Source organism: Odocoileus virginianus, unplaced genomic scaffold (assembly GCF_023699985.2).
Source record: "Odocoileus virginianus isolate 20LAN1187 ecotype Illinois unplaced genomic scaffold, Ovbor_1.2 Unplaced_Contig_2, whole genome shotgun sequence".
Lineage (NCBI taxonomy): Eukaryota > Metazoa > Chordata > Mammalia > Artiodactyla > Cervidae > Odocoileus > Odocoileus virginianus.
Genome location: NW_027224319.1, coordinates 1259872 through 1286502, shown reverse-complemented (window position 1 = coordinate 1286502; position 26631 = coordinate 1259872). Strand labels below are relative to the sequence as shown.

General features: G+C 48.3%; 1 protein-coding gene across 5 annotated transcripts in view; it reads right to left on the bottom strand.

The window, feature by feature from the left end:
* Positions 1-5729: 5729 nt before the first annotated feature.
* The window catches only part of TAMM41 (TAM41 mitochondrial translocator assembly and maintenance homolog), a 42021-nt gene continuing 21119 nt past the window's right edge, over positions 5730-26631 (bottom strand). For 2 of the 5 annotated variants that reach the window (XM_070463359.1, XM_070463363.1), the window contains exons 4-7: positions 24178-24323; positions 15259-15424; positions 13932-13994; positions 5730-5863 (exon numbers count right to left, since the gene is read on the bottom strand). In XM_070463359.1, coding sequence (XP_070319460.1) covers positions 5787-5863; positions 13932-13994; positions 15259-15424; positions 24178-24323 — 452 coding nt within the window. In that variant the 3' untranslated portion in view covers positions 5730-5786. The remainder of the gene's footprint in view (positions 5864-13931; positions 13995-15258; positions 15425-24177; positions 24324-26631) is intronic. The other 3 variants (XM_070463360.1, XM_070463361.1, XM_070463364.1) reach the window with 3 other exon arrangements.

Below are 26631 nucleotides of genomic sequence, written 5' to 3'. Positions count from 1 at the left end.
CTGAAAATGACCGCAGGAGGGCTCATCTGGATGAATGTGGGATTATCCAACTCTTATAGGCAAGGATCAGAGTGGGGTGTGATTCCGAACAACGGGTGGACTGTTGAGTCACACAGACCAGAATTCAAACCCCAGGCTTGCCATGTACTAGTTGTTAAGTGGAGGACTGCTATGGAGCCTCTTTAATCCTGAGTTTCCTCAGTTACCAAAAAAAAAAAAAAACAACCCAGGGATCATATTGATGCTGCAGAAGCAGGAGAGGATTAAAAGAAGTGGTTTATGGATGACCTCTGGCGTTCAGTGGCCTTCTGTAACTGCTGGGTCACTTCCTCAGTTCCGTTCCATCCTCCACTAGTTAAAGGACCTGAGATGCTCGCCAGTGTCTGTGACACTCGACGTGTTGGCTCCTCAGCACAGGTTGGCGGTGGGCATTTCTGTGGGTCAGAGGAGCTTGGGGTTTTTTTGCTCAGGACCAGAGTGCCTGGTTGGACGAACATCTTGCCTTAGTAGGAATACAGCACGTCTGATCAAATTCACACTCCTGCTTCTCACTGTTCACTGGGGGTGTCTGGTAGTCAAGGGGACTGGAGGGCAAGGCTCGGGGCCGGGGGAGACACAGGGCCACGCAGACCCCCAAACGAGCAGGAACCCATGCTTCAGCTGGAGCCGCAATTCAGGACGGTAGCCACGGAGACGTCTTAGAATGACAGGACTACCTCTGACTTCCAGCAAGTTCTGCTCACGTGACAGATTACAAAAGGCCTGCCTCAGCACCCGGCTCTTCTGACGCTCACCTGGGGATCACGTGGACGCCTGCGCCTGGGCAGCATACCGCCCTCCAGCACTGCTGTCTTGTATTTGTCTTCTTGCCATTTTCCTTTGGTCCCATCTCCTGAAGCCTGCTTGTCCTGGAGCCACGCAAGGGAACTCGGCCAATGCCTCCCTCGGGTAGGCCCAACGTCTCCCGCTGGTCTGGGGCAGAGCTGACCTGCGATCTGCTCACCAGTCTTTAGTCACCGACACTAAAGCTTTCTCCCAGGTCGCCCAGCTGAGGCAGAGAGGTGTTATGACTGGAAGCCATGACTCAACTGTAGGGAATCCGGCTTTGCCTTAGACAGTTGTGAATTCTCAAACACTGGTCTAAGGAATTCTGGCCAGGAACCAGGGAGATTTCTTTACTGAGGCTTTCTTCAGTCGCCTGGTCATTTTCACAGGGCAGTGAGTCAAAGATTCTCCAAGTATCAGTCAAATGGAAGCAACATCAACAATAACAGCACTGACTGTGTACGTCCCATGTCCCGAGCTGTGGATGAACACAGTGGTTACAGACACTGAGACTTGTTTCAGACCACTCAAACCATGGGTATCGGGGGCAGCGCACATCTTGGCTCTACCACTAAACTAGCTACATAACTTTGGACAAATTACTTAACCTATCTGAGCCTCAGTGTCCTCATCTGTACGACAATTACAGTACCTACCTTATATGGCTGCTGTGAGGGTGAGATGAGTTAATATGTGACACATTCCTTAGCATGGTAAGCACTATCAAATTCTCACTACTGGACACGTAAAGCCTGGAACCGTATTCAAGAGTGAAAGTTAATAACAGATTGACCCAGTGAAGACAGGTCCACTAAGGATGCGGGTCCTGCAGGAATGAAGATCTGGGTCACCCCAGCAGGTAAGGAGCTCTGACCAGCTGAAGCGCCGGCTCAGGACAGCAGAAACGCAGAATGAGTGATGGAAGGGAGATGCCGGATGTGTCTACCAGTTCAGAAAAATGAGGTGGGTGTCGTTCCTTCCTTGCTTGATAACATGTATGTACACATACTCGCAGACACACAGACTCACACACCCAGTCACTCAATCACCGAAAGGCACGGATGTATTTTTCACCCCTTTCACTCTCCTCTATGATTTTCTGTAAGAAGTGGTAGGAAACTTCACAGGTTAGTTTCTAGGTTACATGGTAGCCAGGTGAGACTGTGATTACAAGAGGAATGATCATCACCCGGAGATGGCGTGCTGGCAGTCCACGGGGTCACACAGTCGGACACAACTTACCAAGTGAACAGCAAAACAAGAGATGGATGCAGAGCTCTTTTCTGCCAGAAAGCAAGGGCATTTTCTTCTATACCAAGGACAGTGCCTGGTGCTGCAGGTGGTGCTGCTGCTGGAAGGTCTATGGGTTAAAGGGTACATGTGGATGCCCGGTCACCAGAGCGGACCTGGCAGATAATATCTTGTGGGCCTCAGGCACAAGATGAATGTGGCTTTACACTCCACTCTGGACTGTAACTACCTTTCGCAGGCTTTTTGACCTGGTGACTTTCTATGAGGTTTTGCCAGTTGGGGATGGTGGCTGGAGGTCGGAGGGTGAGGAAGGTTCTGGCTTTGCCTCCAAAAGCAGTGGCCGTGATGTCTGCGGCATCTGGGCAGTGGTGGCACCGTCTCGGCAGCTCCCCCAGCGGCAGGGGCATCGGGCCAATTATCTAATGCTGCAACCCCCTCCCAACCTAGTGGCCTTTAACAACGATCATCGTTTTGTGATTCCCTCTCAAAGTTCTGAGGGTTGACTGGGGTCCCATGCCTGGATGCGGTCACTCACTCACTCGTCTGGCGGCTGGTGCTGTCTGCTGGGGCGGCTACACGTCCTCTCCATGGGGTTGGCCTGTGCTTCCTCACAACCTGGCAGCTGGCCCCTAGGAACCAGTGTCCTGAGAGCTGGGGGACAGTGTGGCATGATTCAGGACCTCATCACGTAAGTGAGGCTGTCTGGTCCGCTGCATCCTGTCCAAAATGCAGATAGGCCACTGAAGCCGGTCCATATTCAAGGAGGGGGAGATAAGAGTCTGCCTTGATTGGGAAGATGCCCACGGAATTTGCAAACATATTCTGGAACCACCACAGGCAGCATCTCTGGTCACACGAAACAGGTCGGCTTGGAGATTCTATTCCAGGGATGTCAGCCACTTCCTGATTCCAGGAGTCATCCCTTCTGCCCTCTTTCTTTTATAACTAATTCCCTTGGTTAAATCCCCTCTATTTGATATACCAAAGACTGTTTCTCTTTCCCTGGTGCTTTCTGTGGGCTATTCCCTAGCTATCCAAACTCACCATCTGAATAGCAGAGTGACTTATAGAAAGCATGAACTACTATCATCTACCAAGAGCCATGCTAGGTGCTGTGAATGTGTCCTCATTAAAATTTAATGCCAGCCCTGCCAGAGAGGTATGAGTGAGTGTACTGACCTCACAGCACACACACTGAAGCTCAGAAAGGCTAAGTAACTTGCCCAAAAACACAGCTGGGAGGAAGTCTGACTCTCAAGTACATTTATTTTTTGGGTCTTCTAGTGTATGAAAAGAGCTACTTCCTGCCAAAGAATTCCTTTTCCTCAGAGGAAGTCTCAAGCTTTCATCCTAAGATACCTGTTTGATGAATCCCAACTTAGAGACTTCAAAATGCATGGAGGAAAAGGAAGATAAGACTACGTCTTGAGGAAGTGGGACACAAAGGCTCAAGTATTCATCAATTATGAAAGCTACGGGGTGTGTGGGAAAAGGCACCAGACCAGTTTGCAGGCCTGGGTTGGTTTCAGTCACGATGCTCCTGTGCGTTCTGACCCTCGGCCGTCACTGCCTCTCCTAGGGCGTCAGATATCCTCACTGGAACATGACTCTGACATGAACTACTGAGTATCTAATGTGCAAACTAGTTCAGGACATTTTGTTGCTGCTATTTAGTCGCTAAGTCTTATCCAACTCTTTTGCAACCCCATGGACTGTAGCCCACCAGGCTCCTCTGTCCATGGGACTTCCCAGGCAAGAATACTGGGTGGGTAGCCATTTCCTTCTCCAGGGGGCCTCCCCGACCCAGGGGTTGAACCTGTTTCTCTGCATTGGCAGAAGGATTCTTTTAACGCTGAGCCACCGGGGAAGCGTGGTCTAATAAAACGCTCTATCAGATACAGGGGGCACAAGTTACAGTCAAAATAAAGCCAGCTTACAGGTCCTGAACAGGCTTGTTATGGATGGAATGCTTGTGTCCCCGTAACAGTCTCTCGGTCCTCCATGTGATGATGGTTCAGAGGTGGGGCCTTTGGGAAGTAATATGATCACAAGGGTGGAGCTCTCACGAATGGGATTAGCATCTTTATAAGAAGAGAGCTTTGCTGCCAGCTCCTGCGTGAGAAGAGACGCTGGGCAAACAGCCCTCTGTCACCAGGAAGCTCGCGCTACAAACCCGCCATACCAGCACCCTGGTCTCAGACTTCCCGGCTCCAGAACTGTGAACAATCAACTTCTGCTGTTTATAATAAGTCAACTGTGGTATCTGACCAAGGCCGATGAGAAATATTTTATCCGATAAACAACAGGAAATCATGTTAGCTTCTTGAGGAACCTGACCCAAAGAAACAAAGGTGTGCAGAAGAAAATCCTAACAAAGGCAGAGTGACGATGACTGAATGCTACCAGACAGTGTCCTAGTACGCAGGACAGGCAGCCTGCCGGATCTTCACTATGGTGACCGTATTCCCTTTTCAGACATGGCCAACCTGTTCAGAGACGCTAAATAACTTGCCAAAGTCACAGAGCTAGTCAGCAGTGGCATGGAGATTCCACCCAGCTTACTCATGTCCCAAGCCTGAGAGCTCTTTGGGGTTGGAAGGAGCAGAACCCAAAGGTAAAAAAAAAAAAAAGCAGAAAGCTATTGTTCTGATTCTCAAAAGAACCTAAGTGTCTGCGATAGGGCACTGGATGATGGAAACAGCGTGAGGTGGGACAGTGTGAGCAAAGAAAGACAAAACCAGAGTCTGGACTGAAGAGACAACGTGCTGGGTGAGCGGACAAACCCTGCCTCCCAGCACCCTCCCCTTCCCCAGTTTCCCCGCGTAAGTGCGAGGGGAGGTGACTCTTCAGGGCTTCCGCCTGGCTCCCCCTCATTACAAGCACAGGGACCAGGTTACTGTTAGGGCCCAGGAGCCCAGACAGAGGCTCGCTGGAGTTTCCCTGCTTTTGTAAGAGGGCTTCTGAAGGGAACCCCCGCCCCTCACCGTCTCCCCAAACCTGGATAGGGGCACACACAGCCTTGAGGTTGTTGTCAGGGGTCTGAGTTAAGAGGCTCAGGAGTTGGACTTCATGGGATGTCAACACGGCAAAGGGCAGGGAGAGGTCGGAAACTGGTCTGTTAATTTGCTCATTCAAACCGACACTGACGCCCACCAGCCTCTGACTTCCCAGTTCGCTGACCTAATGAGTCCTGTTGTTTCCTCCTCCCCAAACAAGCCCGTTACACGGGGAAAGCTCTGCACCGGTCTGTTGCTGGCTCCTGACTCTAGTCACCTCCACGCACCCTCGTGGAGAATCAGGAGAAATGTAAGACACCTGGCTCCAGGAAGATGCTGATGGGCACTCTCACCGGAGAAAACTGAGTGGGCGAGATGGAGCTGAGGCAGACAGAGCCAAACCTCCCGCCCTGACAAGGGGTCGCCGGCCCGCAGTGCACACACCACCTCTCAGGCCTCCAAGCCTCGTGGACCAAACAGACCGCGGCTGAAGCTCTCAAGACAGCAGGGCCCAGAGGCTCTTCTCATGCTGAGTCCTCAAACATACTGGGTCCCCCTGGATAAACATGTGGCACATACATTTCCAAAATCTAGGAAATCGCATCCTACAAACCGAGACATCTTCAAATTCAAGCAACGGGTCAAAGTAAAAAACTGTTCTGTCAAAAAGGACCATTTTATTCAGCTAAACATAAAATAGATAAAAGCCAGCAGTCAGGACGTTTTTCTCAGCCATCCTTTCCACATTTTACGCAGTTTGAGTGAGCTATAAACCACTGATTTCTTCAGACCTAAAAGAGAAAAGAAGAGAGAGTGAGAACACTGAGGCTCACTGGGCGGACGCTCACTGGAGGTGCCAGGACGCTGGGACCAGAGGGGTCTTTGGAGTGGAGACCAGTGGCGCTGACTGAGGGGTCTAGGAGACCCCAGGGACTGCCCTGATTTTGACACCTGCTGAAGCAGAGATGCAGAGGCAAAGGCCCCCGAGCCCGGGGCTGAGGAAGTCCTTTCAGTTAAGCGTGTGTTGCAGCCTTTGAGTTGAGCATCACGTTCCCATCACACTCTGCCTGGAGATGCTGGGTCCCCAGGCCTGACTCCCCAGTGGTTAAGACGCTGCTCCGCCTGGTCTCACGGTGCCTGTGCTGACGCTCAGCCCAGCACTCGTCACGCTGCGCAGTGCTCACCTGTCCTGCCCAGCCCTGGAGCTCCCGGAGGACAGGGACCTGTCCTATTCACCCGTATCCCCATTGCCTAGTGCGGCCCCAGCACAGGGCACGTGCTCAGCAAAGTCTTGCCGTGATGGTGCATATGTACCTGGATCAGCTGTCTGCCCCCAGCTACGGAGTCAGAAGTGCCTGAGGAAACCGGAGGAAGGCGCTCGGGGGTTTGCAGCCGACCACGCGGGGCGCTCTTGCCCATCAGCCCTCCCAGGATCCTATCTACAGACAGTGAGATCATGCAGTCTGTGTTTCAGGGCGTGGCCCAGAGATCCCAACGGTCTTTCTCACTCTGAGATCCAGACCGTGTGTGTGCCGCAGGTGTGACATGCCACGTGGGCACTGCTGACGAGGTCACAGGACCGGTTCCCCAGACTCTGCGCCCTGGGGTGTGAGTGCTCTAGAAACACCCGGCCGTGTTAGCTGGAGGCGGTCGAGTGCTCTCAGGATCTTTTACGAGACGACTGCAGGCAGGGGCAGGTAAAAAGGCAGGGTACCGGTAAAATCATTACCGAACGCTTCTAGAAACCCTGGCCTCACTGTGCACTGAGCAATGACTGCAGAACGCCAGCCTCCTCAAAGAACTCGCAGCCCCTCTCCCAGCCTCCACCCCTTCTCCCTGCAGCAAACGCTCTGGTAAACCTTACCCACTCGAGCGCCAAGACAGGAAACACATTATGTAAGGTCATTTCAGAATTCCAGCCAGAGCGGATCAAGACAGCCCCGCAGCTGCAGACAGGCTCGAGGCAGCACCCGAGGCAGGCCGGACAAGGAGACGTCGACACGAGGGTCCCGGCTCAGTTTCGCCAACCTTCCACGCAGACTCCCGGGAGCCTCACACCTAACTAAGGTGAACGCACCACCGCCCACGAGCGGCACCAGGCAGCCGCTGTCTGCTGCTAGTGGAGAGAAACCTCCCTTAATTACAGAGTCCCTCCCTTCGATGGTTCTGCCAGAGACGTTCTCAGGGAATGGCTGGAAAGAGCCCTGCAATGGGAGTGAAGAGAACGGGGTGCTAGTCCCAGCTGGGCACTGTGACTCCCCCTCTCCAGGGGTCAACTTCCTGGTCTGCCAAGTGACAGGGCTGGACTCCGTGGGGGTTCTCCAGCAACGTGCCCACGGACAGGCTTCGAGGCCAGTCTGAGAACTCTCTGAAGTCACAGGGAGGTGTCTCTGTATGCCTGTCTGTGCAGACAGCCTGGAGATTTAGTCAGATTCTCCCAGGGAGCCAGGCTGTGCAGATGGTTAAGATCCAAGAGATCAGAGTGAGGGATCTTTTTCACCTTAATATTCCAGTTGCCACCAAGGTGAGGGACTAAACTTCATGAACCTGGAGGGGCAACATTTCCTAAACACGATATGAAAGGCTGCCAACCTTAAAGGACAAAACTGAAAAACTGGACCAAGTAAGATTAAGGACTGCTCATCAAAGGACACCAGTGAGACAGTGAGATGACAGGCCCCACAGTGGGCCAGTCTAGCATTCCATGTGTCCAGGGAAGGACCTGTACCCAGACTATGCAGAGAATTCAGTGCAGAGAAGGAAAGGCAGACAACTCAACAGAAAAATGCACAAAAGCAGAACAGATACTTCACAAAAGAGGACATCCATGTAAGCATGCGAACACACACCCAGACTTACCAGTCATCAGGAAAGTATAAGTGAAAACTCCAATACGACCCATCCACTCACCTCCCCGAGGGCCAAGCATGAACAGGACACACCACCAAGCCTGGCCCCAGGGGTTCTGAGGCAGGACTCTGAAGCCGGGAGGGTCACTGGACATTGGTTAGCCAGTATCTACCACTGCTGGACATCCTCACACTTTATGGCCCAGTAATTCCACCTCTGGTGGCCCACATGGTGAGGAACCTGCCTGCAATGCAGGAGACCTGGGTTCAATCCCCAGGTCAGGAAGACCCTCTGGAGAAGAAAGCAGCAACCCACTGCAGTATTCTGGCCTGGAGAATCCCGTTGACAGAGGAGCCTGGCAGGCTACAGGCCATGGGGCCACAAGAGGCAGACACGACTGAGCGACTGACACTTTCATTTTTTCAATTCCACCCCTAAGAAGAAAGCTAACAGAAAGCCACACCTTTGCTCACCTGAAGACAGGTGCCAAAACATGCCGAGCAGGACTCCTTGAAAACAGCCCCAAACTGGCAACACCCCAACTCTGCTCCCTCCCCAGGGGATAGAGATGCAGGTCTCCTCAGTCATCTCCTCTAAATCAGGCAGCTCCTTATTCACCTAAAGCTGGTCATAATAAACTTGGATTAGGATCCAAAGTCAGGATTTAGTTTTGAAAGCCAACGGAAATCTACTTCAACATACGGCTCCTAAGGTTTTCCTTCTGTTGACTTCCGGCCTGTTTCATGTGACCTACAGCAAAATCACCACACGTGTAAGACTATGAATTTCCTACACAACCTTAAACTGATGAGTCCAGCGACCGACAAAATTCTCCAGGAAACACATGAGGCAGAGATGAGACCAGGTTGTGAGAGGGGTCCACCTTCCTATAATTCTGTATTTCAGATCTACAGGAGAGAAAAATCAACAGGCCCTCAACATTCTTGCAATTAATTTCCAAACACAGTCACCTACATCTACCAAAAAAAAAAAAAAATCTCTTCTGAGGTGGTTTTATTTTTAAAACGTTCAGGTTTAAATGATAAATACATCACCAGAACAGCCTTCATTCTTATTCTTTTTATTGAAATAATAAGTTCTTCTTATTGAGATATGGAGGCACCAAAATATGGGGATAAAATGTTTAGTTATAAGACATGAGAAGGAGAGTAGAGTCAGTGATCCTTCCATCACGTTCAGGAAAGGGCTGGTGAGGACAAATGCGAGGCATGTTGGAATCCTTTTAGGAACAAGACTAAACCTGTTTCGTGAAAGCTCAATCTTTTGAAGCTACAGAGGTTAAGTAGGTATTCGACCCCCAAATGAGTTCTAATAGATCAGAAAATCAGACGGGGGGGAAAATAAAGCAAGAGATTTTGAAAATTAAACTTGCCATGCTCTCCCGTGTTCCCTGACCTCCAGGAAGGGCGCCACCATCTCCCACTGCCCGAGCCATAAGCCCGGGAGCTGGGCCCCTCCCGATGCCCTCGAGGCCCCGCCTGGCCCTCTGCCGCTCCCCACAGCCCCGGGTCGGGGCCTGCCTCCGCCGCTCTCGCCCCGCCGAGCTGTTCCCCAGTCTCCTGCTGCAGCAGCCTCCCGACGGCCCTTCGGCGGCCTCCCTCCGCCTTCACTGAGACTCTGGGTTCCCTTCAGACTTTTAAGGGATTCCCGCTGTCTGGCTCCAGCTTGCTTCTCAGTCAGAACTACTAACCCCAGACCCATTTCTCTCCAAGCCCCCAACTCCAGCCCAAACAGTTTCACCTCCCTCTACGCAGATTAGAAACATGAGCGGCTGCGGCTCCTGTTAGCAGGGTGAGCTGCGATACCATCTGCTGCTGCGGTGAAGGGAGGAGCCGGCCAGGAGCGGGGGACTCAACAGTGTCCACTGCCCTGAGCTGCTGCCCTGAGACCTTGAAGAGAATCGGGCCACTCCACTAACAGCACAGTCCAAGAAGTCAGTGTTACTTCCCCAGTAACCAACTCCCAGGCTAAAGGGGAAGAAAGTGTTTGGTTTTGTAAGTAGCTCTGTGCTCACCCTGGAGCATGGAGGTATCTGATGGTAGGGGAATTTCAGAGCACTAACACAGACAGAGGGCCAGACGACACGGGACACCTGCCACGCCACCCATCACAGTCCACTGGAAAGGGTGCCCTCCCTGCTGCCATGGATGCCCGGCTTTCTTCCACCTTGTCTAGGAAGAAACTGATACTCAGATCCAGACTCACTCAAGTTTATATAGCACCTACTAACGCTTTATAAAGGACATACTGGGCGCTCCCAGAACACCGTGAGCTACATATTAGCATCCCCTCCATTTCAAGGAAGAAGGGCTGGTTAATATCTCAAGGTTACAGAGCAAAGGCATGAACCACAACTTCAAGCCAATGTCTTCTGATTGCAACCTTAGCTTAGCTCTCCTTGACTTTAACAGTACCGGAATACAGAAGTTCTTCACGAGCTAGGGAGACCCTTCCTTCTTACTTGCAGAGGGGAGGAGTGGTAACGGCTACAAAGGAAGGTGACAGGTCCACTGGCTGAAGACTGCACAGAGGCAGGACTCCAGAGGGTCCCGGAAGAGGGACCCAGAAAAGCCAGGTGGAATGACAGCTGTGATGATTACAGCAAGAAGACTTCTAAGAGCGGCGCTGGGGCTGGGGGTTCTGCAGCTTGCTGTGGTCAGAGGACAGGGAAAGAGCAAACCAGCCACTTGGGGCCTAAGGCTGCTAGTCTGCTCCAACCGGGGACCTGGGGAGGGACGAATGCTAGCCGAATGTGACAGTGCGACGGGGCTCACTCTCAACAGAGGTCAGGGAACTCCTGGGCAATGAGACCAAAGGGGAAAGCCCAGCAGCCTTGATAGACGCTTTTACGTCCTAAGAGTTTTCACAACCCAGTGAGACAAGAATAATTGTCCCTATGAAATGAAAACTCAGAAAAATGAGCAACTTACCGAAGTCACAGCAGTTAAGCTGGAATTTGAACCTGGGGCTCAGAAAGCTCTGCCCTTGGCCCGGGCCGCCTTCAGCATGGCCCTCCACCACCATAAACCAGAAGAGCAGGGCCCACTGGACACAAACCTGGGGAGTGTGAAGGAACGCACACCACGTCTCACAGTGCCGGCGGCCTCAGTGCAGGCTGCAGACATGCTGCCACTCTGCCTCCACAAACGAAGGAGGCGCCTTCAGAGGGAGAGGCAGGCAAGCAGCGAGCCCGGGGAGCCGTCGGGAGCAGCGCTGAGCCCTCGGCCGGCAGCAGGCTGGGCCGCGGAAGCCGCGAGGGGATACCTCCTGCCCTCTGCTGGAGACCAGGAAGAACAGGCAGGAGGAGGACCCAGAGTCATTTCAGGCTGAAGGGCCAGAGGTGATGAGGGTGGGTTTTTTAAAACCTTTTATTAGAGATAAATTCAAGATAGCATAATCTCGCAAGTATCTTCACCCAACTTCAACAACGTATCAACTCATGGCCAATCTCGAGCTGCTACACCGCCCACGCGCACTTCCTTCCAACGTGTTTTCTTTCCTTCTTTCACCTTTTCATTTTATAGTTGAGCACAGCCGATTAATTAACAAGGTTGTGAGAGTTTCAGGTGGACAGCAATGGGACTCAGCCCAAACATGTTTTCTTCTGAAGCGAATCTCAGACATTGTCATTTTATCTGCAAATATTTTAGTATGCATTTCTTTTCTTAAGAAAGATTTATTTGGCTGCACAGGAGCCTTAGTTGTGGCATGCAGAATCTTTAGTTGCAGCATGTGGGATCCAGTTCCCTAAGAAGCGAACCTGGGCCTCTGGCATTGGGAGCACAGAGTCTCAGCCACTGGACCGCCAGGGAAGTCCCTTAGTATGTATTCCTAAAGAAAATGATTGTTTAACCCCATAACACCATCATTATCATGACTAAAAAAAGAGTAAATCCAGTAGTTCCTTATAGCACAGGAAGCCAAAACCAAAGAGCCAGAGCATCCAGCCTCACCCAAGGAGGACCACGGTGAGGGAGCTGCGACCACACAAAACACAGAGTGAGGCCTGGGCCCCCACACAGGAGAGCACCTCACCTCCAGCCTGGCCAGGACGACGGGTCAGATACATGGTCTGATCGGACACGCAAAGCCACGCACCCCCGCACGGCAGGAAGGGCTTCAGCTGAGTGGGTCTGGCACCTGCGATACTAAATCTCTGCTGATGGGCTGAACCTTCCCGAAGATTCAGGAGGATGCAACGTGGCTGTGTCCCCAGGCTGCTGGGGTGAGGCGCGAGGAGGCCTGAGCGTGCCCGCCTGGCAATCCCCACCCAGGGGCGAGACTCGGGCTGGACGGTCACGCCTCCTGCAGGCTCCCTCTGTGCACTTCTCCCCTGCACTGCGGGCCCCTACGTGTGTCTGTCTCCTCTTAGAGGGCGAAGCCCCTGAAGGCAGGACGCTGTCGTGTTCACCTTGGAGTATCCTGCGCGGTGAGCACCTGAGGGACGCTAGGTGGATGGTTGCATAAAGAGAGACTGAGTGAGAAAAGTCTGGCATCTGACAACACAAAGTGTTAGAAAGAATGGGGAAAGAAAAGAATTTTCATTTACCGCAGTGTGAAGGTTAACTGGTAAACCACTTTGGCAATCTGACAATATCCAAAGATACGTTCAAATGCTTAAGCCCATAAAGCAAAAACAGGATGTTTTAAATTTTAAAAAAAGGAATATTCAGAGAACAACAAAAAAAGTAGAGATACTAGAAATTAAAATAGCAAAAATAAAACAAGAGTAGAAAAGCTGGAAACTATAGTTGAGAAAGCAAAGCAAAAGAACAGATTAAAAAAAGAAAAAACCCAAAGGACTTGTCTCAGAGGTCCAATATTTGAGTAAAAGGAGTTCCAGCAAGAGAAGAGAGAAAACAGATGGGAAGAAGGAATACAATACATTTTTTCCTATATTCTTACACTCTGAGTTTCCAAACTGGGCAAGAAGTATCCAGTATAACAGATAAAAACAGACTCACATCAAAATATACCACTGAGAAACCTCAGAGCCCTGGGGGAAAAAGAAGACCTAAAAGGCTTCAAGAAAGAGCAAACACAAAGGATTAAGAATCAGAATGGCTGTAGACCTCAACAGCAATCGGAGAAGTGAGAAGATAACCAGAGCAGTGATATCAGAATTCTAAAGGACAATCACTTCTAATCACCTGCCAGCCTAAGTCTCAGTCAGCCAGGTGGGAGGGTGACTAAAGACAGACCTGGCCACACACTGGCTCCAAATCTGCCTCCCCGGCATCCCGTCCCAGAAAGTGCCTGCGCGGTGTGCTTCACCAAAGTGAGGCTGTGCACCACGAGAATCGGGGACGTGAGACACAAGGGTCTCCCACGAGACAGGTGATGACAACTCCACGGGAAAAGAAAGTTGTGCAGGGAAGGAGAAGCGTATCGGGCAGCTCAGCAATGAATCACAGTAACACAGCCAACAATGGCAACAGGAAGACTTGGTCACAGCTACGACACGACCACTGAACACAGAGGGAGGGAGGGAGGGAGGGATGGACGGACGGACTGATGTACAGACGTGTATGTGTGTCTCTGTGTGTGTGTGGTGGGGTAGCTGAATTCATAGATGCTGCCTAAAATTAAAAAGGAGAAGCGGCAATACCAGCTCATTATCCAGAGAACCAGCAGTGAAAACATAAATAAACCAGCAGGAGAGTCAGCAGGGGTTCTCTTTGGAGAGGAACAGCGGGGGCAGGGCAAAGTACTGCTGTTTTTGCAACAACGTCAAGAGTAACTTTCAGAGACATAACAACTCAAGGGAAACCCTGCACTATGGGGTACCTGGGCAGCCAAGATTCCAGCAGCACCTCAGGCCCCTAGGTTACAGCAGCGTCTGCCTGTCTGTATGTTACTGCCGGGTCCTAGGTTAGGACCAGCAGAAGTCAGCGTCTGACAAGTACTTGAAGGGTACGGATAAAGCTTTACACTTTAACCCGGAGCAGAGGCCAGCAGGTGTGTGAGGTGTGCATTTAAAATTCTTACCGGCAGTGAGAATGCCTTTGGTGCTCTGTCTGATACTGGAAGGTCTCACAATTGCTGCGAGCCCTGTGAGAAAAAAACCAGCAACGATGCCAAAAGGGCCAGATGTTAGTCATTTTAACACTTTGAAAAATCAAAACTAAATATTCATTCCAGCTATCCAATAACACCAGAACCCGACCTCTGTCCCGGTGTCAGAGCGGCTAAGGAAAAGGGTTATCAGGACTGACAGCCAGGAGGCCCGAGCTGCAAGCTGTGTGAACCCAAGCAAATGAGCGCCCCTCTGGGTCTGGGCCGCCTCATCTTACAGCGCACAGGGAGGAGGGCTTAGGTGACCCTCGAAGGGCATTTTTTCACTTTAAACCTGCTTAAGCCTGCTGGCTCTCAACTCCCAAGATGTGAGAAGATTGGGGGGGAAAAACAAACACCAAACACCACACGTTTCTGCGTAGGACGCAGCTCATCCTGCAACCACGAGCACTCCTCGGTGAGGACAGCGAGGGGTCCTTCAGGCCCTCAGAAAGGCAGGAGAGCCCACTCTGTGACCAGCACCACGTTAGAAAGAAACACAACTGGAGCCGGGCCTCCACGTGTATCTTCAGGAGAGGCGCCCGGCACCCTAAGCACATCTGCCCACCGGGCAGGCCTTGGCCTCGCAGCACCGCCATGGTGATCCGCATCCTGCCAGGGCCGGCTGCTCCCTGGGGAAGCTCAGTGGCAAAGGCTGAGCCAACTCCCATAACCATTTCCTTACTGTCTGAACCTGTAAACACCTGTAACACCTCAAACACCTCAAAAGTCAGTGAACCTCTGAGGCTCAGGCTCAGATCTGGGGTTCACCCTCGGGAGGATTTGGGGACATACTGGGGATAACGTGTGAAAAGTTTCGGGTGCTGGATCTAGTGCATGCACACGAGACACACCGAGGGGGCATGGGCCCAGGAGAGCGGTGTTCTTGATGTTACAAGAGCATTAAAAACGTCACCAGCCTCCTCCTTCCTCAGACCACCATGGAGAACAAAGCCACGTCTTTGCAGTAACTCCTGAAAGTTATGCTTCTGGACCAAAAGAATCATTGTTTTCCTCTCTGACAGTGATTTAGGACCCAGGGATCTGAAAACAGAAGGAATTTCAGCACCCTACTTCAAACGAGTGAGAATTTAGGCTGGGAAAACCCCCAGACTGTCAGCGCTTTCTTTTTCCTAGAGGCAGTCTCTCTCTCCATCTCTAGGCTAGAAAGAAGAAAGAACCCATCTCAGCCACAAAGTTTGTGTCCCTCCTCCCCCTACCCCCGGTCAGCACTTCCTCCCTGTCAGATTCATGCACGTACCTAGACGCACCACATTGCCACAGTCGGGGTCATGAGCAACTTGGAATAAAGTCTCTTCCACATCTCTGTTTTTTCCAGGAGGGTCCATAATATGATTTATTTGCTGCTGTAAGGTTTTGGGCAATGTCATTAGCTGAGTGAATTGTCCTTCTGGGCTTTTATCGATCTAAGGGAAAAAAAAAAGTTGATGTCCATGGAAGTGCTTTGATTGCTATCAATATTCAAAGACACAAGGCTTCTCCTTAAAACCAAACAAAGCGAATATGAACTCACGTTCTAGACTAGCCAGTGTGCTAAGGAGACTTTCTCCTTTCTGAAACTGAATGCCTAAATGTTTAGGAGTCTCAGTTCCTTCAAACAAGCCAATCCTTTTCCTATAATATTCTGTTTGTACCTAAGAATAGAAATTTCTTTCAAGAATCGATTTGTGACTTTCAGTTCAAAAAATCTTTTCTATTTGTCCTAAATCCACAGAAATAAAACATAAGTAAAACTATGCATTAGACTTTACTTGGACACCTTCACATCAAAATTTAGCCACAAAGCTGGGTCCACACCCAGCTTCCCTAACTCCTAGTCTAACATACTTCATGGAACTAAATTTTTCCAAAATCACATAAACATCGACTGCCTACCAAGGTGAGAAGCCGTATCAGTGCCCTCAACAGCTCATCACGTTATTCTCCCAGTAACAATGTCCTATGTTCTTTTAACAAGTGTTTAGGTTTCCACTTGAAGAGAATGGTAAGAAACAAAATTAGACAAAAGAATGTATTCAATTTTAGATTCAGATTTTTTAGATATAACCATCCTTCTTAATTATCAGAATTCATGCATTCTACCATTTTTTTCATTAAACAAATATTTATTGAGCACATGTTTAATGTCTGGATTTTCTAGTTTTATCTATAAAGTCTTTGCAGAAAAGAATAAAATGCTATTAATTAGAGGCTCCGCTAAGGTGAAGGGTTTCTTTAACCTAAATATTTCATCTGAATCATTGAGATGTTCCTAAATTCACAGGATTCAATCTCCACTTATCTTTCACTAGATAAATGACCCAAAAATGTGAATATTCTGTAAAATATGCTAAAAATAACATTTACAGACTCATATTTTGGGGCCGAGTATTGAGATTAGTCAATAGGATCTTATATTTCTGTAAGTCTTTACCTATGAAACTTCCAGGAATTTTAGAGATGCCAAAATGGCTTGAGTAATATGAGGAATCAGGAAATAGTATTTGCCACTGCTTTCTCTTGAAGAAACAAATGCACTGAAGTTTTTGACTGAAAGTATGTTTAAAAACAAAATATTAGGTGACATGTTCAAAGAAGCTGCAAAATTCTAATCACCCTTACTCTTTAGTTCTCATTAAAACATGAATGTGAAAGCATTCAGTTACATTTTGAGTCACATTGCATTTTAACAGCAGATATGGAAAAGACCACCTGTTGTATCACTCCATTTACAGAAGTGTCTGGAACAGGCAAATCCATGGAGCAGAGAGTAGCTCAGTGGCTGCCTAGGGGAGAGGAAGCTAGGGACTGCTAGTGGCAATGGAGTTTCTTTTCGGAGTGATGAAAATATTCTAAAATCAGATAGTAGTGGTGGTTACACACCTCTGTGAAGAGACTAAAAACCACCAAATTTTATGCTATGTAAACTACACCTCAACAAGGCTGATGTTTTTAAAAAGCAGACACCGTCATAGGACAGCGGCTGTGTTGCGCCACTCAGACCCTGCTTCAGGGCCAAGGTGCTCACTCCGCCGCCTGCTGGTTTGGCTGACCCCCTCTCAGAGTCCCTCCCAGGACTGGCTGCAGGAGCTGTAGCCAGGGGGCTGTCTGTTTCCAGACTGGAAAAGGCAGGGATGCGAAGGCCTGGCCTCCTTCCTCTGAGTAGCGACGGCTCAGAAGGGCCATCAAGTTCCACAGTGCCAGCACCTGATCAGTCAGATGATGTCTCTGTTTCAAAACTCCCCAATCCTGATCCTACACAACTGGTACCAAGAGTAGTCCTAGAAAACACACTCTTCAGATGGCACATTGGAGCTGTCCCGATGTAGAAGGCCAGGCGGAAGCCTCTGAAGCTGCCATTCTCACCCTCTGGCCAAAAGAGCAATGAGAAAAGAAAACCATACCCCAGGAGAAATGGCAGAGACTGATGTCACATGTAGACCTAAAGGATGCAGGGTGTGATGTTTCACTGAATACGTCAACTTGGCTGGGCTATAGGGCCCAGTTGCTTGGTCAAACTTTAGTCCAGATGTTACTGTAAAGGCATCTTTTTAGATGTAATTCATATTTAAGCCAGTAGACACTGAATAGCAGAAGACCCCTTTTAATGTGGACACAGCTCATCCTGTCAGTTGAAGACCTTGTGAAGAAAGACTAAAGTTTCCTGAGGCAGAAGAAGGTCTGCCTCCAGACTTCCCTTGGACTCAAGAGAACAGCAGACTCCTCCCTGGGTCCCCGGCTTGACCTGCAAATTTCAAAGCTGCCGACCCTCGCAATGGAGTGAGCTCATGATTTTGTGTAGCCTCATGTTGGTAAACTGCATCAACGACCTGTTGCTACTGTCACCTGGGGAGCAGTAAGGGGCAAGGACACGGGCGGCCTTGGTAGATGTATGCACTCCAGAGGGTGAAAGATAAACTCCACTAAGTCTGAAGAGCCCAACGCGGCAGGGGAGTTTTTAGGGATCAAGAGATCTGGAGCATGCTGGAACATCCTCTCCAGAGTAAAGATCAACTGAGGAAATCTCTACCTCTCACCATGAAGAAAGAATTGCACTGACAGGCCTCTTCAGGTTTCGAGGAAAGATAATGCAGACATAGAACAAGAACAGGATGCACGCGCGCTCCCTCGCTCTCTCTCGCTCTCTCTCTCTCTCTATATATATATATATATATGAAAAAACATTTAGAGGGACATAAAAATTCCACAGATGTCTTGGAAGATCAACTCAAAAAATTATTCTGGAAAGCAGAACAAAAAAACTAAAGAAACAGGAATGAGGGGGAGAAAACAACCAAACGAGGAGGTCCAACAACTAATAGGAATTCTAGAAAAAAAAAGAAGACCATGTATATGAAGGAATGGTAGAAGAGAATTTCGTTACAGAAATGAAAAACTGATTTCCTAGAATTGAACACCGTGTATGTCTGGAACAGAGTCACGAAGTGCCAGAGTAATATATAAAAACCATGGGATTTCCTGATGGCCCAGTGGCAAGTATACTTTCACTGCAGGGGCACAGGCTCCATCCCTGGTCAGGGAACACACCCGTAAGATGTGTGGTGTGACCGGACAAAACACAATGATAGCAATAATGATGAAAAAACATACACAAGGCAAAGGCAAACCATGAAATTTAAGAATACTGGAAAGAAAAAAATACTGGAAAGAAAGGAAAAAATACTAAGTAATATCAGAGAGATAAAAAAGATTACAACCAAAGGATAGGGAATCTGAATACTGCTGGACCTTTCTTTCTTTTTTTTAATATTTCGGCTGTGCCCCACAGCGTGTGGGACCCTAGTTCCCCAACCAGGGGTCAAATCCATGTAGGGTCCAATCTCTGCATTGCAAGGTGATTTTTAACCAGGGGACCACCAGGGAAGTCCCTGTTGGATTTTTTAGTGCAACAGAAGAAACTAGAAGAAATAAAGCCATAACTTAAGAAACTTCTGAGGGAAAATCACTCCCAGCCTAGAATCTGATGTCTAACCTCAACCCAACCATCAGCTTAAGGGTAAGATTTGCAGATGTACAGGATCTCAAAAAACTTACCTCTTTCACCCAGTGCACGTCTCAGCACTTACAAGTATCAACTGTGAAGGAGGAAAAGTTCAAGAAAACCAAAAATTAGCCAAAGGAGAGGGGAAAAAATTCTCAGGTGACAAAGAAACAAAGCTCTGGAGAAGAGCTGTGCAGCGTGTCTAGAAAACAGCCAGTCACGAAAGGAACAGGGTACACAGGTCTCCAGGAAGAATGTCCCCAGGAAAAGTAAGAAACCGAGAGAACACCTGATGTGTTTGTCTACAATGTAAGATGTTTCATAGATTTGTAGGCGAGTTTGAGGGTGAATTACAGGTATGTACAAAATACAAGACCTTCTAGAACCAACACCAAAAGAAAATGTCCTTTCCATCACAGGGGACTGGAATGCAAAAGCAGAAAGGCAGGAGACAGTTGGAGTAACAGGCAAGCTGGGCCTTGGAGTACAAAATGAAGCAGGGCAAAGGCTAACAGAGTTCTGCCAAAGAATGCACAGGTCATAGAAAACACCCTCTTTCAACAAACAAGAGACGACTCTACACATGGACATCACCAGATCGTCAATACTGAAATCAGATGGATTATATTCTTTGTAGCCAAAGATGGAGAAGCTCTATACAGTCAGCAAAAACAAGACCTGGAGCTGACTATGGCTCAGATCATCAGCTCCTTATTGCAAAATTCAGATTTAAACTGAAGAAAGTAGGGAAAACCACTAGGCCATTCAGGTATGACCTAAATCAAATCATTTTATGATTACACAGTGGAAGTAAGAAATGGATTTAAGGGACTACATCTGATAGAGTGCCTGAAGGACCAAAACTATCCCCAAGAAAAATAAATGCAACAGAGCAAGATGATTGTCTGAGGAGGGCTTACAAATAGCTGAGAAAAGTAGAGAAGTGAAAGGCAAAAGATAAAGGGAAAGATATACCCATCTGAATGCAGAGTTCCAAAGAACAGCAAGGAGAGGTAAGAAAGCCTTCTTAAGTGATCAATGCAAAGAAACAGGAAAACAACAGAATGGGAAAGACCAGAAATCTCTTCAAGAAAACTAGAGATACCAAGGGAACATTTCATGCAAAAATGGGCACAATAAAGGACAGAAATGGTAAGGAACTAACAGAAGTAGAAGAGATTAAGAAGAGGTGGCAAGAATACATGGAAGAACAGTACAAGAAAGGTTTTAATGACCAAGATAACCCAGATAACCCAGATCATGGTGTGGTCACTCACCTAGAGTCAGACATCCTGGATGTGAAGTCAAGTGGGCCTTAGGAAGCATTATAACAAAGCTAGTGAAGGTGATGAAATTCCAGCTGAGCTATTTCAAATCCTAAAAGGCAATGCTCGTAAAGTGCTACACTCAATATGCCAGCAAATTTGGAAAACTCAGAAGTGGCCACAGGACTGGAAAAGGTCAGTTTTCATTCCAATCCCAAAGAAAGGCAATGCCAAAGAATGCTCAAACTATCACACAATTGTATTCATTTCACACAATAGCAAAGTAATGATCAAAATTCTCTAAGTGAGGCTTCAACAGTACCTGAACCAAGATCTCCCAGATGTCCAAGCTGCATTTAAAAAGGCAGAAGACCCAATATAAAATTGTCAACATCTGTTGGAGCACAGAAAAAGCAAGAGAGTTCCAGAAAAATGTCTACTTCTGCTTCATTGACTACACTAAAGCCTTTGACTGTATGGATCACAACAAACTGTGGAAAATTCTTAAAGATGGAAATACCAGACCACCTTACCTGCCTCCTGAGAAATCTGTATGCAGGTCAAGAAGCAACAGTTAGAACCAGACATGGAACAATGGACTGGTTCAAAATTGGGAAAGGAGTATGTCAAGGCTGTATATTGTCACCCTGCTTATTTAACTTATATGCAGAGTACATCATGTGAAATGCCGGGCTGGATGAATCATAGCTGGAATCAAGATTTTGGGGAGAAATATTACTAACTTCAGATATGCAGATGACACCACCCTTATGGCAGAAGGCAAAGAGGAACTAAAGAGTCTTTTGATGAAAGTCAAAGAGGAGAGTGAAAAAGCTGGGTTAAAATTCAACAATCAAAACACTAAGATCATGGCATCCCATCCCATCACTTTCTGGTAAATAGGGAAACAATGGAAACAGTGACAGACTTTTATTTTCTTGGGCTCCAAAATCACTGCAGATGGTGACTGCAGCCATGAGATTAAAAGACACTTGCTCCTTGGGAAAAAAGCTATGACAAAACCTAAACAGCATATTAAAAAGCAGAGACGTTACTTTGCCAACAAAGTTTCATCTAGTCAGAGCTATCACTTTTCCAGTAGTCATGTAGAGATATGAGAGCTTGACCATAAAGAAGGCTGAGCACCAAAGAACTGATGCTTTTGAGCTGTGGTGTTGGCAAAGACTCTTGAGAGTCCCTTGGACTGAAAGGAGATCAAACTAGTCCATCCTAAAGGAAATCAGTCCTGAATATTCATTGGAAGGACTGATGCTGAAGCTAGAGCTTTAATACTTTCATCATGGGATGTGAAGAGCCAGCTCACTGGAATAGACTCTGATGCTGGGAAAGAGTGAGGGCAGGAGGAGAAGGGGGTCAGCAGAGGATGAGATGGTTGGATGGCATCATTGACTCAATGCATGTGAGTCTGAGTAAACTCCAGGAAAATCACAGTGAAGGACAGGGAAGCCTGGAGTGCTGCAGTCCATGGGGTTGCAAAGAGTCAGACATGACTTAGCGACTGAACAGCAACAACACAGAAACCAAGGAAGTCGGAAAAAATGGGCTGATTAACTCCAAGAAAAGCAAAGTTGTACTGGAAACTAAATTTCACAGTAGTATATCTCAGCAATGAAGAAAGCCAACTGTCCTAATAAAGTAAATATTGACTATTAATTTAAAATTATATAATAACTATGCATACACGCATGCTCAGTCACTTCAGTTGTGTCCAACTCTTTTCAATTCCATGGACTAGAGCTGTCTAGGCTCCTCTGCCCATGGGATTCTCCAGGGAAGAGTGCTGGAGTGGGTTGCCCATGCCCTCCTCCAGGGGACCTTCCTGATCCAGGGCTCGAACTTGGGTCTCCTGTATTGCAAGTGGATGGATTCATTTTCCCAGATGAACCATCTGGGAAGCCCATGTAATAACTATATATGGAGCATAGGTGAGTGGTGGTGGGGAGAGATAGGGAGAAAAAGAGAGCATGAAAGAGTGTGTGTGTGTGGATGGAATGCATGAGAGTAAAAAATCCTCATGTTCCATAAAACAATAACAAAAAAAGTACAAAACTTTTTTAAAAAATCAAGAAATAACAGTCAAATCATATTACTTGTAAATATGGAAGTAAACACCAGAAGAATCAGTAAAGGAGATGAAAGCAGTTTCTCTGGGAAGTAGCACAGACAAGCAGGAAAGTGTGCAGCACAGAACTGCTGTTTTTTGTTCAAAACCTTGGTGTATCATCTGGTTTTTAAAGTATGCAGGCATCACTCTGAGAAAAGTAAAAATTAAAAACAAAAAACCTCAATCTAAAGGAAACACGGCAAAATCTGTTAAACTGAGTGGTGGGTTTTCTGGGCATTCATGGTATTCTCCAATGTTACATTTAAAATAATTCCTATTTTTTAAAGTTTCCTTCCACGCTGCTGGGCATACACACTGAGGAAACCAGAACTGAAAGAGACATGTGTACCCCAGTGTTCATCGCAGCACTGTTTATAATAGCCAGGACATGGAAGCAACCTAGATGTCCATCGGCAGACGAATGGATAAGAAAGTTGTGGTACATATACACAATGGAATATTACTCAGCCATTAAAAAGAATACATTTGAATCAGTTCTAATGAGGTGGATGAAACTGCAGACCATTATACAGAGTGAAGTAAGCCAGAAAAAAAAACACCAATACAGTATACTAACACATATATATATGGAATTAAGAAAGATGGTAACGATAACCCTGTATGAGAGACAGCAAGAGAGACAGATGTACTGAACAGTCTTTTGGACTCTGTGGGAGAGGGCGAGGGTGGGATGATATGGGAGAATGGCATTGAAACATGTAAATTATCATATGTGAAATGAATCACCAGTCCAGGTTCGATGCATGATACAGGGTGCTCGGGGCTGGTGCACTGGGATGACCCAGAGGGATGGGATGGGGAGGGAGGTGGGAGGGGGGTTCAGGATGGGGAACACATGTACACCCATGGCAGATTCAAGTCAATGTATGGCAAAACCAATACAATGTTGTAAAGTAAAATAAATTAATTTAAAAAAAAGATATACAGTTGGTCAAATGGCACATAAGAAAAAATAAAGTTTCCTTTCAGTTCTAGAAATACCATTAATTTGTTATTCAACATGGTATTAATTGCCCATTTTATTTGGAAAAGAAAGAGCATTAAAAAAGTAGAATGGAGTTATCTTAAAGAAAAAAAACCATGAATCTTATAGTTTAAAAAGTCTTAAATCCAAGTTAAATTTCTCAAAGGAGGGGCTCTTTTTTATTCTCAAAAAACTTAGTAGTTTTTTGAAAAGTGCCTTGAAAGAAAGTTTTGTCTGCTATGTCAAAAGTCCCAAGACACAATACATATAACAAGTAGGGGAAAAGCAAGCTTCAGAATAACATATATGAATATATTTATGTAAAATAAAACCAAATGAAAAAGACCAAACTGTTTCATACATGTGTATACATGTACAAATACACATAGAAGTACATGCAATCAGATCTGGAAGCAAACACACCAACCTGTTAATAAGACTACCTCTAGGAGGCAGATGGGTTTGGAGGCAAAAAGAAGGTAATTTCAGAGTTTGCTTTTATTTGTGTTTGATTAATAATTAATATAAGTAGCAAGAAGTTCAAATGGCACAAAAGACACACACGGTGAAGACCGGTCCCCACCCCCGGCCTCATGTCAGCACCAGTCCCCTTCTCCAGAGGCAGCCTCCTGTCACCAGTTTCTTATGTTACCTTTTAGCCTTATTTCAAATACACAGAGAACATGTTTACACGCAAAACGTACTTTCTATGAACACTTCACTGGTCATACTGCTCAGCCTACTTTTCCCCCTACATAGGCTCCTGCCTCAGGACGGACCATGCTGTCCCTCCGACCACTCACCTCCAGGCTGCCCTGCTGGGCCTGATACACCACCTGAGGGCTCTCCTGCAGAATGCGGCCGTACAGATCCCGGAAGTGGGCCATGTTGGGCTTCACGATGTTCAACACTTTTGCCTTATCCTCTCCAACGACCATCCGAAAGTCACCTGGTTAAAACAAATACAAAACCAGTTTTGCGCCGCGACTCCAGACTCTGCCCTGTGGACTGCAGGCTCCCAAACGACCTGTGAACCAAAGCCCCCCTGTGACCCTGCACCAGTTCAACCTGGCAGGATCTCGCACTCGAAACACTGGCTTTTTCATCTTCAGGACATGAGCAGGGCACCCCAGGAATGCAGGCACTTGCTTGAGGGAAAATAGAGCCTCTCAACTCACAGAGCCCATTAGCCAGTTAAAATATACTGAAGTACAGAAGGAAGTCACCTGAGAGTTAATATACACTTGTTTTTCCGATGCAGAAGCCTGTCTATTATAAACTTTCATCTTGTTAACAAAACTCCGCCTGTGACCAATCAGAGACGGGAGCTGTGTGTATCTCGTCCTTGGCGCTGCTCACTCAGCTTGGCCCTGCCTGCTGCGTTTGTATGAGGGCTTTTGAGGTGCTCTGTGACTATAAATAACCTTATTATATTTGATAAGGCAAAGTTTACATCTAGGATAAACTTTAAAGCTGATATAACTTTAAAAAGTTGCAAGTGGTGAACTGCCGATCTAGAGAAGCTAGAGGCAGCAAGGCCTCCTCCTGGGGACAGAGGCGCTGATGGCCGCCCTCCTGAGAAGCTCACTCCACCCACGACTACTCTGCTGCTGGCCAGGGCCATCTTGGCGTCCTCCGTCCAGCCCGTCAGCACCAGCCTGCTATCCAGTGGTCCGGAACCGCCGCAGGCCCTGCAACCAGTCACCCACGGACAAGCCCCGGGAAGCCAGCAGCCGCCCCCCCGCCCCGCACAGGAAGCTGCACATGCCCAGAAGCCAGTCCCGCTTATGCGCATGCCCAAAGCCAGCCCCGCCTATGCGCATGCCCAGAAGCCAGCGCCACCCCAACAGAAGGGCCCACGTCGCCCATACAGGGGACACCTCTGGAGCAGGGAGTTCTGGTGAGCGAAGGGGCATGCCGCTGGGCCCACAGGGCAGCTCCCACAATAGGCCATAATTGTTGGAAAAATTAACAGATACCCAACAGTAAGTATGTACCTCAGTGAGGAATAAAATACACTGCATTTTTAAGCTTCAAAGGAACAACACGCACTGCAATTTAGTAGAAAGCATCTGCGGACTACAAGCTTTGGAAAAGATTCACAGGCAGCCTCTGGAACCTGACCTCTGTGAGATGAGGTGGGGACTGGTTAGGGCAGTGCGCTCGAGTGAGTCCTGTCCTAACAAGCTGCTCAAACACAAACGACAGCGTTTTCTCACTGTTTGTTTACACAATTATACACGAGGATGACTGCTAGTGAGAGGGTAGAGAAACTGGTTCTCTCACGTAACGCTCTTGACTCTGTGCACTGCTCCAGTCCTTCTGGAAGCTGTGACTGACGAAGCCTCATCTCTGGCGAGTGAGCCCCAAGCCCGAAACCCAAACCGAGGCCAGGTGAGCTCACTGAGGATCTGGGTCACCGTCCTACCTCGTCTGTCCACACGGCCGTCCCCTCAGGTGGGCACTGCCCCTCCCCACGTGGCAGGAAGGGGACCGGGACACGGGGACAACGGAACCAGCCTGAGGTCTCCCAGGAAGCCAGTGAACACCCTCCACACACACACAACTGTTCACTGAAGCACAATTTACAACACCGAAATCCTGGCAGCAACCAAATGTCCCTTAGCAGGGAAGCAGTGCACCCACACCAACCACAGACCACCCACACCAACCATGAACCAGGGCGTGCCCACACCGACCACGGAGCACCCACACCGACCACGAAGCACCCACACCAACCACGAACCACCCACACCAACCATGAACCAGGGCGTGCCCACACCGACCACGGAGCACCGACACCGACCACAGACCACCCACACCAACCATGAACCACGGAGCACCCACACCGACCACAGACCACCCACACCAACCACGGACCACCCACACCAACCACGGACCACCCACACCAACCACGAACCAGGGCGTGCCCACACCGACCACGGAGCACCCACACCAACCACAGACCACCCACACCAACCACAAACCACCCACACCAACCACGGACCACCCACACCAACCACGAACCAGGGCGTGCCCACACCGACCATGGAACACCCACACCAACCACAAACCGGGGTGCGCCCACACTGACCACGGAGCACCCACACCAACCACAGACCAGGGGCACACCCACACCGACCATGGATCAGGGCTCACCCACTAAGAGTTACAGGAACCACACACTGAGATGGAAAATGACCACGGAATAATGTGCAGCTGAGAAGCCAGGACACAAAAGTACCAGAAGGAAACAA